Raw genomic sequence first — 19,370 nt, 5'->3', positions numbered from 1 at the left:
GCCTACAGCAGGCAAAGCCCAGCGACTCCGAAGACAATCAAGCTGAACATGGACTTGTCTAAAGCTGGCGCAGGCAGGTCGGCCGCGGCAGTAGATATCGTTTTCGATGTGTTTGTTGTGTTGATTTTGGTTGAAGGCATCGCCGACATGATGTCTGCAGAGAGAAGTCTAATCAATATGGATTCTCGACAAGGCCTGCTGAACAAAGTATGCTTACTGTTGGTGGTGTTTGCGGGTTCGGTATACAGTATCGAGGTGGTAACTTCTTTGTATACCAACGGTTGTTGCGCAGATTCAACAGCAGATGTCGCTGGGACCGCGCAAGCCAGAAAAAGGCACTGCAATCGCATTGTGGTGGTCGATTGTGACGTCTGTCGCGAAGTTCAACTGAGAACTCCCGAAGGAGAAGTAACCGCTATCGAGAAATGGACGAGGGTAAACCTTCAATGCCTGCGATCCAAAGACGGAGAAATAATAACAGGAGCTTTGCAGGACGGGGCAGGGCAAGGAGAGTCAACTTTAACAGAGATACTGTGGGGGGTATATTCGAGGTTCAACCCACAGCTAATGGCACGACATCATCGCCAACCCTTGCAGGACAGGGGACAGGATGTTCTGTAACCTGAATTGACGGATCTTTGGCGAGACCACCAGCATCCCATATATTAAATGGCCCCATAACCAAAAACCATGGAACATGCATGGCGTAGAAAAGAGCTTACTGGCTTTCCCTAAGCTCCCTCCTCACTTGGCTGCTTGTTGCTATCTTTGCACAGGGGCCGTTTCAACAAGGGCCGATACAAGCGTCAGCCAGTATCCACCATCCCTTCTTACTCCCACCCGAGTCGTGTCGGCTTGCCTTTTGGCTTGCCCTTGGTCTTGTGCATACAGTAATAACTCCTGCCACTATTGGCTTTTGCCTACGCGAGGAGGGAAAAAACCAACCACACTACTCCGTACGTACGGTCCGCTTTAGAAAGACTCCCAAGATCGTCATGGTTTCGGGCTGAACCGTTCGAAGCCTAGGATGCTTTGGCTCTTACTCTCGCGGCGCAGCCAGACAACGGACCGCACGCCTCCCTGCCCCCCTGTGTCAAATTCTAACTGTACACAAGGCGTACAAGGCTGTGATCTACAGGGTGCGCTATACCCAAAGCTACGTAGCCAAGGCAACTCAATGTGTGTGAATGGGGTTCGCGGTTTGCGCACATGTGGCAGTTCTGTCAATATGGATTCTGCTTCAGAGGCAGCCGAGTCGGCAAGGTTCAGAAGATGCCCATCGCACTTGCATGCATGTCTCGGACTCTACTGGGGATTCGTCCCCTACTTTTGCACCTATGCAAGCCCATCATCCATTTAGCTATCTACTAGGTATTGACCATTGCCATACTTTTCTCAACTAGCGCCATGACATCTCTTTTGTCCGTAGAGGGGGCTTGCTTCGTCCATGTCTCTATCTGAGACCTGCGCAGTTGACAGGATGCAACTCAATCATGATGGATTTGATAAGAAGGGCCTGGGATGAGTGTGTCTGGGTCGCCTGGGTCATGCTGCCAGTGTCGTCATCGGGACAGGGGTGGGCTTTGGACAGGAGCGGGACTTTGGTCGGCTGTACGGCATAGCACAGCCAGTTATCGACTGCGATTGCACACGATATTCAGGCAGTGGGAATTGTGGCATCACAGTGAGCAAAGCCAAGGAGACTGATAAGGAAGGATTTCGCTCGGAGGGGCGTTTCAGTCTCCTCCCCCCGGTTCACCTAGGTAGAGGAAAATGACAATGACGGTCAAGGTCGAAGGTCAGACAGGCCATGTGTATACCTAACCTATTTCGACCTCCTTATGTATCCGTTACGTTGAGCCTCCTGCAGACGACTGCAAAGCGAGCTTCGTATGCGCGGCCAATGCCCTTGGAGGATGCCAATGGCTACTGACTCATGCAAGTTGGACGATTGGTGCCAAGACAATCGAAGCCTCTTTATATTCGTATGCATCTCACCTAGATGGAGACAGAAGGTAGGTATGGTGCCTACTGCTAGGGTTGCATTGGATCTCGTTGGTGCTTTACATATTTACATGTGCACCTATTTACGGTCACGAGGAGGTTGGTGGGCGCCACGTCAAGATTACAGGTAGAAGTGCCATGGTGTTATTGCTACACCAGCGCTCGGTGTACACGATCGCAAGTAGACAGCCCAGCAGGTCGCACGCGGTTGTCTACCTGGAACTATGTGCGCCCGCCGCCTATTGAATGAAGCAGGATCATGCAAGGCGGCTCTGGGCCCTCGAGTCTGGCCAAAAGGCGGTCTTGACATAGCGGTTACATAATTCGTGAAGAGCCCACCGCAATCCTTACGTGTGTCGCGTGGGCTGCAATGCAATGCCCCTTATACAGATGGATGCGCACATGCAGAGAGAGAGAGAGAGAGAGAGAGAGAGAGAGACGCGGACCGAGGTGCTGATCAACAGTCAATAAAAAGGTGGCCGGGCATACGGATGCACGAAGAAAGCAAGCCGTCAGGAACAGAACGAGCTGCCAGCAAGCATTCAGACCAATGCGATCAACTTTGTCCCTACAACAACGGCGTCGCTAATCGGGGTGGTGTATGATGTACATTAGACATGTGTCTAATTGAGGACATACATTGATAACGGGCGTATTAAAAGAGCCTGCCGTACATACGATTGGCATGGTGTAAACCCCGCGTTAGCCCATCCCGTATTCCCCTCCAGCTTTTGCTCCCCCCTCGGTTCGCTATGCGGGTGTGGGTTACGGTTCCAAGGTTCATTTATTATGGATTGGTCCGGCAGTATGCAGAGACAGGTAGGTACTTGGGCCTGTGGGCGGATATACGCCTATTCGCTGCAGCAGGACATGTACTGGCCACACACGTATACTCGGCCAGCGCAGCCCATGAAATTGATTCCCTTTGGCGGGTCTCTCATCTCAGCCTAGGTACTCCAATTGAGCAATTGCCTGGGCCTCTACCGTCTACCTAGGTAAGGGTAAGCAGGTAATAATTGTCTATTAAAAGCGACCTAACTTAAGAAGTTTTCGCGCTGGCAGCTGGCTGAGCTAAGAAGGTTCAACCGTAGCCGTGGGACTGACAAGGAAACCTTTGCGCCGCAAAATGGCTACAACCTTCTCAACGTCTTTTCTTTCCTTTTGGTCGCATGCACGATCCTGATATCTGGTCCTCGCCATTGTATATATCGATAGACGGAGGATAATCTCGACTTTTCAGGGTGAACGTCTGTCATTGCGGTGGGAAATCGCGCAGCTCGCTTGAACCTCCGCTTAAAAGGAAAAACAAAGCGCGAAGGACGAAAAAAAAAAAAAAAAACATCGAGCACCGCCAGGAAAAAATCTGGCTGTCGGAACCTCCACAGGCAGATCAGCAAGACTGCTGCACCAAGCCGTGGCCTTCACCTTCATGACCCACGACCTACTGGCCCATTGCGTAACCTGAAGGTCCAATGGGAGCTTTTTGCCTACAAGGCAACCGGAGCGTCTGAAGCAGGAAAACTGAGAAATGGAGGAGGCAAATGGCAGCAAGAGCCATGGCGCCGCCAAGGACACGAAATCCGACAATACTGCTAACGGCAATCATGCTGCTACGAAGTCCAAGGATAGCACCCCCATAAGCAGCACCACGCCTACCCATGGGCCGGAAGGTGCCAATAAGAGCCCAAGGAAACGACGCAAAGTCAATCACGGTATGTTGTGCTCTGCTGCTAAATTCTCCGGCTGCCTTTCGATGCCCCCTTCTCAGGCTGGGCTGGGTGCCTGAGGTCGTATCCCAACGTGGTCATGGGCTAATCTTGGCTCGCGTTCCTACAGCTTGTGTCTATTGTCGTCGATCTGTAAGTCTTCGAGATGGTCTGCGAATCCTCACTATTGGATCCACGTCTGCGTGTATGCGTATGCGTGAAATGCCCACCTTGTCCACGGTCCAGACCTGATCCCCCCTGCCTGCCTGCTTGCCTGCCTTCCCGCTGCCGGAAACATCACTCGCTCTCCTGACCCCTGTTGAAGCAGCTTGCACATGGCTCTGCGCCTCTTTTGCGTATTGAAGCTTTTTTGGTGTGACATATGGCTAACAGTGCCGGCCTGCGTGCCAACTAGCACATGACTTGCGATCTCGTATGTAAGATCTTTTCCTGCGGCGCCAATGGCTGAGAAATATACGCCTCTGGCCCTGCGCAAAAGAGAAAACGAACGTACTAAAAATTGCTGTCGCATCTAGGAGAGGCCTTGTACGAGATGTATCAAGCGGAATATAGGGCATCTATGTCATGACGAGCCGCGTGATCCGGACTCGAAGAAGTCCAAAACTGCTCCTACCCAAGGTGCATCAGGACAAGACGAATCAGAAGTACAGTCGGACCTGGCGCGAAATTCGATAGACCAGAGCGCTTCTACTACGATGGGCCCACCTTCTTACGAGAGCCCTGGGGCTTCCCAAGGCACCAAGGCTGGGTTCGGCACAGGCGCATTGGGCCAGACAAACCCCCTACAGCTTGTGTCACCGAATCCGGTTTCCAGGATGCAGGCCGATGCCTCTAGCAGCAGCATGAACCAATGTAGGTCCTGTAAAACCTTTATGAGCGTCTAAACCCGCAGCAAGCTGAGTATCGTATAGTTGCCGGGTTTTCTGATGCCTGGTTGACCGCCCAAAACCAATTTCACGACATGCACAGCTATAACCCTCAGTATATGCTGGCCCCTGAGGTCACCCATGAATTCAACCTGCTCAACGAGTTCCTCAACACTAGTCTGCTTGATGACAGCGGCGCACTGCCTGGAGATCCAAATCATCCCTTTAGAGACAACCAGTCCGATATGGCAGGCTTTCTAGGCGGCCCCAACGCCATGCTGCCCCCCAGCGCAGCGCACAATGGCTCGATGCTTCCACCCAACGCTGACCAAGGAAAAGCCATCCCGAGGCCTACCAGTGTCATCCCTGCCGACAAGACGCGGGAGTTCTACTTGCAAGCGGCGGATCCCTCTGGCAACGACACTCCTGAGGAGCGTATGCAGCGTGTGCTCAAGGCCAAGTATGATGCCGGTCTACTGAAGCCTTTCAACTACATCATGGGGTATGCCCGCCTGGGCACGTATATGGACAGCCACATTGCCCCGGCATCGAAGCAGAAGATCCTGCGGCAACTGAACCAATTCCGGCCCAAGTTCCGAGAAAAGATGCACAACCTCACCGATATGGAGCTGATCTACGTTGAGATGTGGTTCGAAAAGACCTTGTTGGAGTACGACCGAGTCTTTGCCGCCATGGCGGTGCCAGCCTGTTGTTGGAGGAGGACAGGCGAGATCTTCAGGGGCAACAAGGAAATGGCCGAGCTAATCCACGTTCCGGTTGAACAACTTCGCGATGTAAGATGCTCTGCCCCATGTGGCACACACACCATCCATCTTCCACGTCGTGGCTAACCCTGGAACAGGGCAAGATCTCGTTACATCAGATCTTGACGGAAGAGTCACTAGTACGATATTGGGAAGAGTTTGGAACAATTGCCTTCGACCCCGCGCATGACACGCTTTTGACGGCCTGCGCGCTCAAGAGCCCAGATGACCGGTCCAAGGACCCCATTGTCAACTGCTGCTTTTCGTTCATGATACGCAGAGATGATTACAAGATGTAGGTGTACTATTACCGTGGGAGTGGCGCTCCCTTTGCGCGTTCGCTCTAGCTGACCACTGTTCCAGACCCTCGTTGATCGTCGGAAACTTTCTCCCTCACGACCCCTCTCAGTAACGTAACCCACGGGTTTCCCGGCAGTCTATAGAAGTCGGAGCCCCCCAAGGCCCAGTACTAGAGATGCAGGTGTGGAGGATCTAGAGTGGATATATGTATGGGCGGAGCCGCACTGGTACTGGCTGGTCGTTACTCACGATGGCATCGTACTATTTTGTATTACAGGTCGTTTTGCTAGAATATACCCCAGAGGGATAGTTTGGGAGATACCCCTGCGACACGCGCGTGATGACTGGACACAATGCAACAAGTTCCTTTGCAACGCATCAACGAGACGGATACTTGAGCAGGATCTCGTTACGTACTCGATAAGACTAGGGAGCTGGTCAGTTCTTGTTTGGCATGTGCAAACTTGACCAGGTTCGGCTTGCCCAACACACAACTGTTAATACGGTGATTGACCGATGCTCGAACAATCTCAGATTACTCACGTTTACCAAATATCAGCATACAATTTCTAATTGCTCCGAAAAGATCACATCCTCATAGTGTATGTCTCAAGCGCACTCTGGTGTGCCTACCAGATACCGAGCACGGAAGGTGCGGAATATTTGAGCGACTTCCTAAGGCACTGCCAGGGAAAGTGCAACCAGAGACCTACCAACATGTAAATTCCATGAGTTAGCCGCCTTCCAACCTTCATTTTTTAGGTAGTGATAAAACTTGCACAAGACAATTGATTCCACTCTTTCCCCCCTTGAATTGGATGTCCCTAGATTCCAATTGCACTTCAGCCATTGGTCTCTGACCGCAACTTTGTGGTTCTTGTGACTCCTGTGACCTCGAGCTCGTACGCCCTGTTGTGTGCACGTATGATCTGTCCACGACATAAAGAACAACAACAAAAACAACGCGAGACGTACTGGACTCTGCAGTATCTGGCTGCATCTCTCCTGGGATTACATGCTACAACATGGCAGCGCAACCCAAGCACAATGATCTTGCTAAAGATCCGGGCAAGGAGAGACGCACCCACTCATTCATCTGTTAGTCTATCTTAGCAATATACCTGGGTCCAAATTTACCTCTGCTGATTACGAGTACGAAGCTTCTTGTCGCGCTTTCGTCGCGGAGCTAACAGACATGAGCGAGCAAAGCGAGCACCGAAATCTGGTCGAAAAACTGGAAGGCAAAGTGTTTGCTATCAAGACATACACGCCGCGAACTCTTGACATGCACACCCGCAGTCAGCTCGAGGAAACGGGAACAAATCTGTGGAATCTTTGCACTCGGAAGAGGCGAAACGAGGGCGAGCGAGCTTCCTCCGGTTACTGCAGAGTGCTGCTCCTGGCCCGGATATACGCATTCCTATTGCTGGCTTTGCCTGACACGAAGGCAGAGAAGCAGTCAAATGCTATCGTTCGCATCTTCAGATTGGCAATCAAGACAGGCAGATCATGTATAGGTAAGCCGCAGCTGTATCCTCCCGATACTCTATGCATGCATACGAGACTAAAACCCACACAGAGGGCGGCGAGCTCGAGTTCGCGCTTTGTGCTCTGCAAAAAGCCGCGGATTACAACGGCTTGTTGCATAATCTGCAGAGCCAGCTGCCTGAAGACGAATTAGGCCTGTGTAAAAGGCTGGAGGCAGAACACCTTGTTCTTCGCATAGTCTTGGTAGGTTGCCCAGGGTGGCGTGCTCGCCGATAGGTTCTGACAAATATTGACAGGCATGGAAAGAGAACCGGTTGGACGTCGCCGAGCATTTATACGGCAAAACCCAGTCATTGAGACACAGGCTAGATCCTTCAACTGCCGAGACTCTTGCTGATGCTCTTTACGAAGTTGGAGAAAGTTGTCTTGGCAAACAAGACTTCGCCATGGCAACTAAATGGCTCGAGCGAGCATACGATTTTCTTAGGAGTCAGGATCTTGAGATGCTCTCAAGGGACGGCATTGAGCTCCAGCTGACTACCTCACAGGCACTTGTACGGGCTTTTCTCGGACTGGATACTACAGAGAGTCTTCAAAAAGCCGAGAATCTAGTAGGTTATCTCGAGTCGGAAGCCGGCGACAAACTCGTCGTCTTACTTTTGCGGCTTGATGTTCTTGTGAAAGCCCCAGGTGAGGTTTTTGACAGTAACACCTATGCCAACGTGCTTCGGAGAACTATGAGAGCCATGGATTTGTCGGATACCACTTTTAAACTACTGATCAGTCGTATTCGCAAGTTGGATGACAAAGGGCCGGCTCTTGCTTGCCAAGTCATGGACGAGTTTATAAAGCTTCACGTACTGCCATCACGAAAGGATGAATGGGTTGAGCGTGCACTTACGTTTCGTGTCTACATGTCAACAAGCCAGCGTGACTCTCTAGAGACTGTCAATGGCATCAAGTCCCTGTTGGATCAAGTACAACAGTCGTCGGAGAAGCCCCTAGCAGCTCATGCCGCTCTTGGCATCATCACGGTACGTACTATATACACAAGTCTTGATTCCCAGTGAATTTTCGAAGCTGACCAGTCTTAGTTGCTGTGGAAGAAAATCGAATCCAACTTTCACCAAGGGACCCCTGAAATGGCTCAGCAGTGGTGCCAACTTGCACTTCATCCAGCTCTCTGTCAGTGTGGCCCCATCAATGCAGCGAAACTCGCGAGGTAAGTACTGCTCTTCTCCTGGCCACTCCCACAATACCGACTCGTGTAGGAAACTATTACTATGCGCCCTTGAACGCAATGATCTGGACGGGGCAAAAGAAGCCTTGTTTTCTATGAGCGATGTTGCCAAAGAACAACCCATGACTATCTACTTGGCACACAAGTTGGCCGTGCAAGGTGGTGATTGGGATATGGCTGCCGAATGTATCGAGCGTATCAGCCAATCGTCTTCGTCGGACCTCAAGTTCTTATACGCATGTTGCCTTGAGGCACACGCCAGCGATGACAAATTGTCTGCTTTGAAAGCCCTCAAAGTTCTGGCTGACAAGCATGAGTTCAACGCCGACAGTCCTATCCATCTCCCGGCCTTGCTTCGAGTCATCATCCGCCTTCAAATGTCTATGTTGTCCGACGGTTCGGCAGATATCGATAGAGAACTGCTAGCTGAAGACCTGTGCCACATTTTCGAAGGAGGTGAGTAGGCAGATGCAGACAGTGTCGACAGGTTACTTACACGGAACAGTGACAAGAATTCTCCAGCGAGACATACGAGATAAAGAAGGTTCGAAGCTTTTTCCTATCAAAGAACTCGATTGGTTCTGCAAGAATGCGTATAACACCGGCCTCAAGTATACGGAAAGTTGGAGTCTCCATTTTGTTGCAAGTCTCTACAAATCTTGCATTGCGATTATATCCTACTACCCGAAGGACTTGCCAGAGCAATATTCCGTAGACTTGGCACTCCGACGCCTATTTTGCAACTTTATGTTAGCAACAACGTACACGGCCTTGGCTCGTTCCGAAGACAACATCGAGGAACAATTACAACTCTACCTGATGGTTAGAAAACATGTCGAAGCTTACGATTCCGAGTATGCAGATTGTCTCACTGGTCTCGACCAAATTTCCGCCGGAGACCTCAAACTTAAACTGGGCTCATTGCTGGTATTCGATTTTGAGGCTTCAGTGTGTTTGAAGAGATGGGATGACCTGTCGGTGATCGCTCGCAAGATGGGAACAAGTCAGGACGTGGAGACACTACAGGCTGCAGCAGACTGTATCCTCAGAGCTGAAGGCCCGCCTACTCAAGGTATGAGCGATTGCGGGACAACTTTTCCATGTTACCGCGACTAACCAAAAGCACGACCAGTGACCCATTCGACCTTGCGCGTTTTGATCAATGAGATATGGAGGTTGGAGTGCTTCGACATCCAGAAACTTGCGAAGTATATGAGATGCCTCGTGCAAGTCACATTGTCGTCCAAGACAGAGCTGTCTGTAAACGTAGCTGAATATGTTTGCCGGTACGTGAAAGAAGCAGCATCGGTAAGTCGTCAGCAGCAGCTTGCATTTGGTATTCTGTCACTGACATCTCATTAGACGAAGACACCGTTTCCTCCTCTTGAACTAGAATGGATGGCAGCCACTTGTTTTAATCATGGCCTGGATTTGTATGGAAGTAATGAGGATGAAACCAGCCAAAAATGGCTCGATTTCGCGCTGTCGTTAGCCCATTTCATGCAAGACGGGGGTGTTCTTGAGCGACATTTACAAGAACGACGCACATCAATCAAATGGGGCTGAGGTGTGGGATGATTGCCTTGCGGTATTGAGGAGTCAACTAGGGGATACCTAACAGCACGAACGGGTGTCTATGTGTAAGACATGTAGCTCATATAGCTTGATTTCGTTCATGGGTGTAGCCGCGTTATTGATGGTTGAACAGTGATAGCTTGTCGGTCATAGAGCTCAGAGGAAATAGACCCATGACTGATATGCCCTCGAAGATCAGGTGTTTGCCGTCGGTGTTTACAATACTCTCGTAGACAGATACCGGTCATTGATGTCGTGCCTCGCCCCCTTGTCGACGTTTGTATACATGTGCCGTTGTTATGACAGTTCTCGGGCTATCATTCATCGGAGTTCGGAATTGGCTTCTCCCCCATGTCGTCCGCACCCAGCAACAATTCGCTCCGTTTCCTGGTCTCCAGTGGGAGTGACTCGACCTCCTCCATGGTGCACTCTCCACGCAGTTCCATCTCCATCTCCTTCAGCTGCCTCAGAAACCCATCGTTTGGTCTCGTGGCCGGTCTCGCCTTCATAATGATCCCCAGCGCGCCGCGGAGGCTCATGCCCTCCTCGCGCATCAGATAGTAGGCTAGCACGGATGGTGATCGTGACACGCCGCCCATGCAGTGGACGAGCACCTTGGCCTCACCTCCATCTCTTTGGCGGCTGCGCGCGTTGCTTATGATGTCCGCGACGAGCAGTGCCGCAGTGCTGAGGTCGGCTTCCGTCTTGTCCTGGATACCGATGTGGTGGTAGGCGATGTCAACAAGGCGGTTGGGGTTGGCGTCGCCGGCGCCGGCGCCATTGGCGTTGTTCGCGGTCTTATCTTCGTTATGCTTGGGCCGGCAGCCCAGGGAAATGATGTGCGTTATGCCCGCGGCGGCCGCGATGGAGGGTTCCGTGGTGTTCTGCGGGCCGACGAACAGATAGGGGAGGACCTGGGCGGGTCCGGCGCCTTTGTTGGGGGTTTGTTGTCTGGTGGCTTTGGTGCGCTTGCCGGCCATGCTTGGGTTCTTTCTCTTCCTTCTTTTCAGGTGGATCTACATCTTTGTAGCTTGATAGTCGGTGTATGTTTCTTATTTTCCAGTAAATATGAAAAGCTTCTTGTTGTGTAACTTGAATGCCGTCTGACAGGCCGTCTTATTCATTCCGGCTGTGTGACTGGCGGACTCGTATCCACTATTTGCTTCCTCGCCGGTGACTCAATTGGGCCATGTCTGTTAGCCAACGGTTGCATGCTACTGGATTTAGCGACTATTAATTAATAGTCAGCTGAAGTTGTTGTTTATGACTACAAGGAATACAGCCTCTAAATAACGAGACGGATCTTTTGACTATATTCTGTGATAATGGCATCTTTTCAGACATCGCAGCCAATGTCTCCTTACATATGTAGTCTAGACAGTTCGGAGTCTGCAGTTCCTGCAGGGCGATGGCTTACTAGTATAAGGAGCCTCCTCGGGTTTAGTAAGACGCTTGCCGTTGCGGACTCTTCGGTACGCCGCCTCGCCGGTTGCGGACTACCATGGCATTCTGCAAGTTGCTCCACAGATACGTGAACGTGAGTCCAGATACGATATAGCCTAATTTTCAGCTCCATGGGGTTCATAAGCAGTAAGAGCCAATGGCATGGCTGAGGAACGTACAGGATTGGCCTGTGGCCCTCTTCAAAAAATGGATATATAACGGGGCTAGATCTCATCGTGAGACAACAAGCCGACGACAGGAGCAACCTCTTCTGTGCCTCACTTTCAACACACTCACCACGAACAACAACTTTATTCATATCATAATCGTCATGCCTTCCTATCTCATCACCGGTACCAGCCGTGGTCTTGGCCTCGGCTTCGTGACGGAACTGGTAAGGCGATGCTCTTGCCTCTGACCCTCTGGCAAAGCCATGACACCCAGGTCGTCCTTTGTCCATGTGACTGACAGGCGTTACGGATAGCTCAAAAACCCCGACAATGTCGTCATCGCCACTGCCAGAGACCCTGCCAAGTCCTCCGGTCTCCAGGAGCTTAAGGCAAAGCACGGAGACGGACAGCTTCACCTCGTGAGCCTGGACGTCACCGAGCCGGACAGCGTCCACAGCGCTGCCGAGGCCGCGCAGAAGCTGCTTCCCAATGGCTTGGACTACCTCATCAGCAACGCGGGCGTCAACTACAGCCCGCTGAAGAGCCTCGACGAGTTGTACGACTCCTTTTTGCGTTTTTGTCTTTGGGTTCCGCAGCATTGACTAACAACGCACCGTCTTCCATAGGGACATGGACGACTTCAAGGCCGAGATGGAGTTCAACGTCACATCGCCCATGTACCTCTTCCGCGAGTTCAGCCCGCTGGTCCGCAAGAGCAGCGTCAAGAAGATCATGGTCCTGAGTTCGGCTCTTGGGTCGCTCGAGTTCAGCGGGGCCAACGTGGGCCCCTGTGATGCCTACTCGGTTGCCAAGGCTGCGCTCAACATGTCAGTCAACCCCGTTATACATTGTAGTTCAGATAAATATACTCACCACTTTTCGGGCGCCGTAGGTTGACGCGCAAGTGGAGTGCCACCTTGAAGAAGGACGGCATTACCACTTTCCTGATGAACCCTGGTAGGAACCTCCTCTTCCCTTTCCGCATCCTTGACCCTAGGCCAGACGGCTAACAGGAATACGGTTATGCAGGCTATGTCGGCGCCACTGATATGGGCGCCGGCATTGGTAAATGGATTGCGGAAAACATACCTGACCTCCCAAGTCTGTCCACTGAGACGTCTTGTTCGGGCTGCCTCAAGGTCCTGCATGACTCGACCCCTGACTACAACGGCTTGTTCTTCAGCCACGACGGAACAAAGTGCCCGTGGTAGGTAATGGCTCGTGGGCCCAGGGGCGGCCGGGCCTTACGACATGATCATCAACACGGTGTCGAAGCCGCCATGGCTTCCTCGGCCTCCTGAATCTTCAGAGATACGGTTGCACATTGGGGCTCATCAATATAAACGCACCTTGCATCTCATTGGGGGCTCGTTTACATTCAGACTTACCTGCAAGCCCCCACCTAGTCGACAGATCTTCCAGCATGCTTCTGAGTGCTTGTATCTTTCCCCTTATGATTGGATCGTGTTGCTTGGGGTTTGACTCCGACGAAAGCCAAGGCGTCTAGGTATAATGCGTGGACAATAGCCAACCAGAAGCACAAGATGGACACGGGGCTAGCCTCCGAGGTGCAAGCATTCGAGGCGGCTGATACCACTACATCATTATGCCAGCTGGATGCTCGGGTGGAACAAACGCACTGTGTCTCCCTTTTCAATGCATAGCTTATACGAGGGAATGACCCGGTACCCGGGTGCACTTCCTCATGAAGCTTCGAACGGCTGCGCACACGTTTCTAGCCTGTGGCTCGGTCGGGACCGTCCGTACGCCTTTCCCTCGAGAGATTTTCGGGATCAATTGCGGTCGTGGTCGTTGCGGTCGCCCGCGGTCCTTCTTGGCTTCGCTCGGTCGGACCGGTCGGACGTCATTCCCTTGGGAATTTCTCCGGATAAATCACGTCCGCGGTTCTTCTTCTCGGGAAGAATAGCGTTCACGGTCCTTCTTCTCGGGGTGGATGGCGTTCGCGGCCATCAACGGACATTGAATTGCCTTGCAAAAGACTGCATATACCCTTGCGAGCAAGTCGGCGGGGGTTGCCCGTTTGCACGCTCGCATACCTAGTGAAAGTTCACTTGTGTCGTCTTCGGGGGCGCATGGATGCGGAAACCTGCTCTGCCATCCCGCATCAATGGCATGCTTGCATTCAAAAGAGGCATCGCGATACCGGCAACCCTTGTGTTAAATTAGTAAGCCTTTTGACGTCACACACATGTTCTGCCAATCACCTATTCCCATGTATTCATGCTGTAGCAGTTGGCTTCTTTCAATTGACCACACTGTCTCACTGTATGGGCAAGTTAGTCACAGCTCATGCGGGTGATAGTTACAGCTGTTACGCACGCCACGCCGAAAGGGGCTCGCTACCGGGTAAAACCGGACGAACTGACCCAACCTCCCGGGGCATATTTCACTGCCGCATGAAACCTTCGGCCTGGTCCCTCATTGCAACATCTTTTGTAGGGCTTATCTGGTTGATGGGCGGATCCGGCTCCGCTTCCTCTTGGACCCCGAACCACACGTGAACCTCACTCTTGCTACAGCGTAATCCTCACCAAGTAATCTACACGGCTCTGCGTGCTGCTTCATTAGGTACATGTAGCTAGCAGCCATTCCACTGCAGCAAGCCCCTAATTCCCAGAGGTCTACTCGATTACGGAGGTCTCCCCGGCACAGCTGGTGGACCACTGTTAGCGTTGTGACCCCCCGGTAGAGATACCGATTAGCGTTCTGTAGCCCACTGAGTCAATTCTCCGCGGCCGCCACGCCACCCCGGCCATCGTGACCTTGGATGATTCGAACGATGATATCCTCTTCTTGGGAATCAATGGGGCCGGGCCCTCGGTGTATCTACAGCCCAGACCGACCGATGCACCATATCTCAACTAGATATAAGAGGTGCGGGGGAGAGAGAGCGTGTGCATCTAAAGATGGGACGGGGTAAGTGGTACGGGGCGGTACCTTGCTTCTTCCTTGAAGTGCCATGCTCCTAGCGTGGGGTGCTGTTGCATTGGCCAGGCACAACCTCTTGTTCAACACCCTACCTCGTGAAGCTTCGAATATTGGAAGTTGAGATACCGCTCCAACCATCCATTTTTCAACACTGTCCTCCTCCATACTGCCTATACTCGTATTTCAGTTGACGCGGACACCGGGGCGCATTGGAACCGAGCAACTTTTCTACCTAACAAAGCAATCCGCGATATTCCCGAACAAGAGGGCGGTCCGCCGACGCCAAGTCCATTAACGTCGTAAGTGATGCATTCGTTCACGGGCGTAAATACGAGAACGAGCCATGAACGGTTCGCTAACGAGATTCAGCGGCACGACAAAATCGGCAACGACTACCTCGTCGTCGCGGAGTTTTCCCTGTCAAGACGCGTCAAAGGCTTATACCGCGGTGACCCCGTGGTGACCTGGACGCGACTAGACCTCACCTTCCTTCACCCTCACCCCCATCCATCCTACCAAGGATCTTGCTCTGCCACTCACTTCCCATCTCTTTCCAATCCAGCGGCGGCGTTAGTATACATCCATTCGCATTTCTAATTTCGTTCTTTTTTCGGTCACAACTCGTTGTCATACCCTTGCCCGAGTTGAAGATTTCTTTTTCTGCGACCGAAATTCGTTTCGTTATCGGTCTCGGGACCCCTTGAACAGTATTAATCATCCATCATGGTCAACCAGCTGAAGCGCAAGCGGAGTGGAAGCCCTGAGGCTTTCGCCAAGCGTCAGCTGGACGGGGGCGAGAAAGGAAGGCCCAGCACAGAGCAGCGTATCCGAGGAGTCGCACATCAAGCAGAACACCCAGCAGGCACAGAGAATGTCCTAGCAGCAACTCAACCTGCAGCAGTTGGAACGGCCTCGGTAACAGCCAATGATCCAGAAGAGGCAGGAAATGCCATATCAGCCACTGATGATCATAATGACACCGAGAAAGTCGCCGGAAATGACAGCGACACAGAGGATGTCCTGGAGATCTTGGACATCCCGACTCCCCAGCATGACCCTACCTACTTCGACTGCATCAAAGGTATGCAGAAAGAGCACATCGGGATCAAAAACTTTGCCGTGAAGAGCAAAAGGAAGAAGCAGGTCCCGACTAGCGACCCGGAGGATGTACGAAGACTTGCCCGTCTGACTCCCTACCTAAATTTCCTGGAGTTCAGGCTGGAGATGAACCACCGCATCTTCAAGGAGTCAAAGGTGGCAGCAACCCTGGCGCTCATGAACGTGCCTGGATTTCACTTCCCTGCCGACGTCGCCGAGCGTGCAGCCAGATTGGTGGCCAAGTGGGAGGAGGAGGACTGGAGCGAAGACCGAGCGGAAGCAGATGATCAGAGCACAGGCCCGCCGCAGCCGCAGCCGCAGCAAGCATCAGCGCCGTCTTCAAGGGGCGCTACCTCTAACAACGCCAATGAGGAGGCGCCAGCCGTGCAGATTAGTATCCCCGGCGCACGCGATCCATTGTTTGGCACCAACGGCATCATGCACGGAGTCATTTCAACTCGTAACGCTGTCGGCCGACGCGTCTACATGCTGAACCCGCGGCTGCCGCACCAATCGAGCAAGGTCTTTGGTCACAACGGCCTGTCGGTCGGCCAGTGGTTCGCGATGCGGTTCGTCGCCCTGCACCACGGCGCGCACGGGGCCAGCCAAGCCGGCATTCACGGAAGCCAGGCCACTGGCGCCTACTCCATTGTGGCGGGCAACTCGCTCTACCACGAGTTCGACCAGGACAAGGGCGTCATCATGTACTATTCGGCCCCGCGCGCCCATGAGAACAAGGACCCGCACCAGCTCGGCCCCGCCAGCAGCGGCAGCCTGGCCCTGCGCGCCTCCCACGCCAGCCGCAAGCCCGTCCGCGTCCTGAGGGCGGCCGGCGGCGGCCAAAATCAGTGGCTGCCCCGGTGCGGCCTCCGGTACGACGGCCTGTACGAGGTCGCCGCGATCCGGGAGAAGAAGAACGCGAGTGGTGAGTCACGCCTTCTTCACAAGAACGTAGCGCGGACGCAAAACTAACGAACGCGGATTCTAGGCGGACTCTACGAGCAGTTCAAGCTCGTCCGTCTCGGGCCCAACATCAACGGCCACGAGGAGCTGAAGGATATCGCGAAAGACTCGCCGAGCGCGGAGCAGGCCGCTGCTTATAGGAATTTGATGGATCGCGATTAGAAGGTAGCAAGATGGAATCGTGAAATATCGCGAACTAATTTCTTTCTGCACAACCGAAATGCGTTTTTGTGCGTTACTTGCCCGTTTGTGTGAAGCGATTCTGTTACCTATAGGTAATAAGCCTTTATTAAAAGGGGAATTTGGCGTTCCCACGTGGCACGCTAACCTTATTCTAATAACGACGGCAAGGTAAGCAGCTTAAATCGTGCCCTAGAACATGGTCCTGGAGCTTGGTGGCCGGTTCGAGGCGAGACAGCAAGGCGACGTAGAGGCAACGTAGGCCAGACGGCGACCATGCAATGCTGTGATGCCATTGAAATACAATCACGCAGATCAAGGGTAAGCCGAGTCTTGTATTTGACTTAGTATTCATCAAAGGTGGTGGTATCATCCGTATAATCGTATCCCTCCAGGTATGGCTCCATCTTCATATATTTAATATACACTTTCCTTCATCGTCTATGTGCGCCCAGAATAAACCCCCATGCCCGGGACCCAATGCAGTAGTCGTTACCCCCGTGCCCATCATCGAGGACCGGGATATAAATACAAACCGCTCCTGCTGAGCAGCTTGTGCAAAAACTCTAACATGAAACTTCGGTTCTGCGCGTCTAGGTCCCACCGGGAGCTGAGCTCCTCGTAGGCCCCCAGGACGCGGTCCTGAGACTTTGTGCCATGGGCAAAGGCCCGAAGAATCCACATGGCCATCCATGTGCTAATATACAAGCCGTCTGTGCCGGCGTCGTGGGCATCCAGAAACGCATTCCAGACGCCGTCGAGTCGCTGTAAGCTCCAGTCAGACCCGTCGCCTCCATGCCGGGCAAACGATTTGAAAAGGGCGAGAAACACGCTGCCGTGAAGCGGGACTCGGAAATACTTCATCTCGTCCAGGAACTGGGCGACACGGTTTATATCCCCAAGCCTAATACCGAAGTGGCTTACGAGAATGCGGTATGTGTACAGATCGGGTGTTGTGATACTGGTGCTCTGAAAGCCCGGCTGCAGGTCTGGGTGCTTTCGTGCAAGACGCGCAAACATCAAGAATACTTTGGTTATCTTCTTCTGTAACGTGTAGTTGCGTTCGGGGATGATCTTGGACCTTTTGTCGGTCGCCTTCATTTTCTTGTAGAGCCGCTGAGCTGAAGCCTCTTCTCCGGACTTCAACAAACCAGTCAGGACACAATTGAGGACTATCGAATCGATAGTCTCATTTGCGTCGACCATCTCACGGTACGCTGCTCTGACACCGCCGGCATCCTGTTTGAGGCCGAAGAAGTGGATGAGACTGACGTGATGGAATCGGTTAAAACGGAAACCGCGTGTGTTCATCTCCTGATAAATCATCTCGGCGAGCGCAAATTTCCCGGCCTTAGATGCGACGTCGAAAAGAATGTTGAACGTAGCTTCGTTGCCCTTGACGCCAAGGTCATTTTCCATCTCTCGCCACAAATGAAGTGCAGCCTCCGCTTCCACGTCGGTGGAAGTTCCCACGTAACGACTCGCAAACGACATGGCCGTATTCCACTCCGCCGTCGACAGCGCAAACCCGGCTGCTTTCGTATCGGCTACCACGTTAAAGTAACGCAGCATGGCCTTAGGGTTTTTCCGTTCGGTGATGCCCAGAGCAGCAAAAAGGCTATGGCGCAGACGGGCAGAAAGATACGGTATCCGATTCCCAGGCAGTAGCATGTAGAGTTCATATACCGTCTCCAGGTCCATACTATGCGGCCGCAGTAACCTTGAATAGACAGCCGCCCTCAACTTTGCTACTATCTTCAAATCCTCTGTGGACCCTCGCTCCACTTCCTCGGGTGCAGGTGCTGCCAGCTCATGGAGGCGATCAGAGACATTGAGGTTCGTATCCTCAGGCGGCGGAGCATATTTCCGCATGTACGGATCTTTCAAGAACTCCAAACGCTCCTCCACACTGATATCGTCATAGTAGTCAAGAAAACCAAGCAGCTCTTCCCTGGACACATGTGGATCTGGATGTGCTGTGAAAGGAACAACGCTCTGGGCATCGGCAGGAGCTTGACTATCGACTTCCTCTTCTTCTTCTAAAGGAGCGGCGGAGCATGTGTGATTCCATTTTTGCTTGCGAGGGAGGTGAGAAGTGAAATAGGCTGGGTTCAACGGTCGTCTGCCGCTCCGGCTCGTCACAGTGGAATAGGGTGCAGATGATAAATTTCTCCCCTGGCTCGAAATTGGCCTGCCACTTTTCTGGAGGGAGAGCCGTGGGTTGTTGGCATCTTGCCACAACCTGAGCGCGACGGGGACAGCATGTGCAGCGACCGAAGACCTAAAACTACCAGTATCTTGATTTGCTGCGGCGATTGTCGTGATGCGATCCGATGCTGATACAGAGCTTTGACGGCAGGGTCGCGGTCGACTGCAAAGTATCGCGCCGTATATCGACCCGTCAATTCGACCGGAGATTTTCATGAGCTGTCCAGCATGTTGGTCCCGTCATCACAGCTCTAACAACGCAGCGACATTAGCCGGGGCCGTGGGACGTCGCGGAAATTGGTAGAAGAGAGAGGGCGTATAACGGTATGGAGATCGAGGGCGGAGGAGGAGGTAGATTCGCCTCGGAGCTTGAAGTCGCAACTTTTTTTCAGGGA

General features: G+C 52.6%; 6 protein-coding genes across 6 annotated transcripts; 4 read left to right on the top strand and 2 right to left on the bottom strand.

Moving 5' to 3' along the window:
• Window positions 1-3,532: 3,532 nt before the first annotated feature.
• PG985_008809 (Zinc cluster transcription factor acuM) lies at window positions 3,533-5,773 on the top strand (the record flags this gene model as incomplete). Its single annotated transcript, XM_066828577.1, has 7 exons — window positions 3,533-3,723; window positions 3,773-3,863; window positions 4,104-4,143; window positions 4,350-4,583; window positions 4,643-5,391; window positions 5,460-5,656; window positions 5,725-5,773. The coding sequence occupies 7 exons, from the start codon at window positions 3,533-3,535 to the stop codon at window positions 5,771-5,773; spliced, it is 1,551 nt and encodes a 516-aa protein (XP_066683489.1).
• Window positions 5,774-6,686: 913 nt separating this feature from the next.
• On the top strand, window positions 6,687-9,955 carry PG985_008808 (uncharacterized protein; the record flags this gene model as incomplete). The annotated part of the gene is made up of 9 exons (XM_066828576.1): window positions 6,687-6,759; window positions 6,822-7,178; window positions 7,241-7,392; window positions 7,446-8,183; window positions 8,244-8,371; window positions 8,421-8,845; window positions 8,895-9,461; window positions 9,513-9,697; window positions 9,752-9,955. 9 exons carry the CDS (start codon window positions 6,687-6,689, stop codon window positions 9,953-9,955), a joined length of 2,829 nt encoding a protein of 942 aa, XP_066683488.1.
• A 326-nt stretch (window positions 9,956-10,281) lies between these two features.
• Window positions 10,282-10,944, bottom strand: PG985_008807 (protein-tyrosine phosphatase-like protein; the record flags this gene model as incomplete). The annotated part of the gene is made up of 1 exon (XM_066828575.1): window positions 10,282-10,944. The coding sequence occupies one exon, from the start codon at window positions 10,942-10,944 to the stop codon at window positions 10,282-10,284; it is 663 nt and encodes a 220-aa protein (XP_066683487.1).
• Window positions 10,945-11,738: 794 nt separating this feature from the next.
• Window positions 11,739-12,788, top strand: PG985_008806 (uncharacterized protein; the record flags this gene model as incomplete). The annotated part of the gene is made up of 5 exons (XM_066828574.1): window positions 11,739-11,801; window positions 11,892-12,133; window positions 12,204-12,404; window positions 12,470-12,534; window positions 12,607-12,788. 5 exons carry the CDS (start codon window positions 11,739-11,741, stop codon window positions 12,786-12,788), a joined length of 753 nt encoding a protein of 250 aa, XP_066683486.1.
• Window positions 12,789-15,249: 2,461 nt separating this feature from the next.
• On the top strand, window positions 15,250-16,749 carry PG985_008805 (uncharacterized protein; the record flags this gene model as incomplete). The annotated part of the gene is made up of 2 exons (XM_066828573.1): window positions 15,250-16,549; window positions 16,613-16,749. The coding sequence occupies 2 exons, from the start codon at window positions 15,250-15,252 to the stop codon at window positions 16,747-16,749; spliced, it is 1,437 nt and encodes a 478-aa protein (XP_066683485.1).
• Window positions 16,750-17,274: 525 nt separating this feature from the next.
• Window positions 17,275-19,191, bottom strand: PG985_008804 (uncharacterized protein; the record flags this gene model as incomplete). The annotated part of the gene is made up of 1 exon (XM_066828572.1): window positions 17,275-19,191. One exon carries the CDS (start codon window positions 19,189-19,191, stop codon window positions 17,275-17,277), a length of 1,917 nt encoding a protein of 638 aa, XP_066683484.1.
• Window positions 19,192-19,370: the final 179 nt, after the last annotated feature.

The sequence above is a fragment of the Apiospora marii genome (genome assembly GCF_038362585.1).
Source record: "Apiospora marii strain CBS 49790 chromosome Unknown utg000005l_segment0_segment0, whole genome shotgun sequence".
Taxonomy (NCBI): domain Eukaryota; kingdom Fungi; phylum Ascomycota; class Sordariomycetes; order Amphisphaeriales; family Apiosporaceae; genus Apiospora; species Apiospora marii.
Note: the sequence above shows the minus strand (reverse complement) of the source record. Positions and strands in the feature narration are given on the sequence as shown.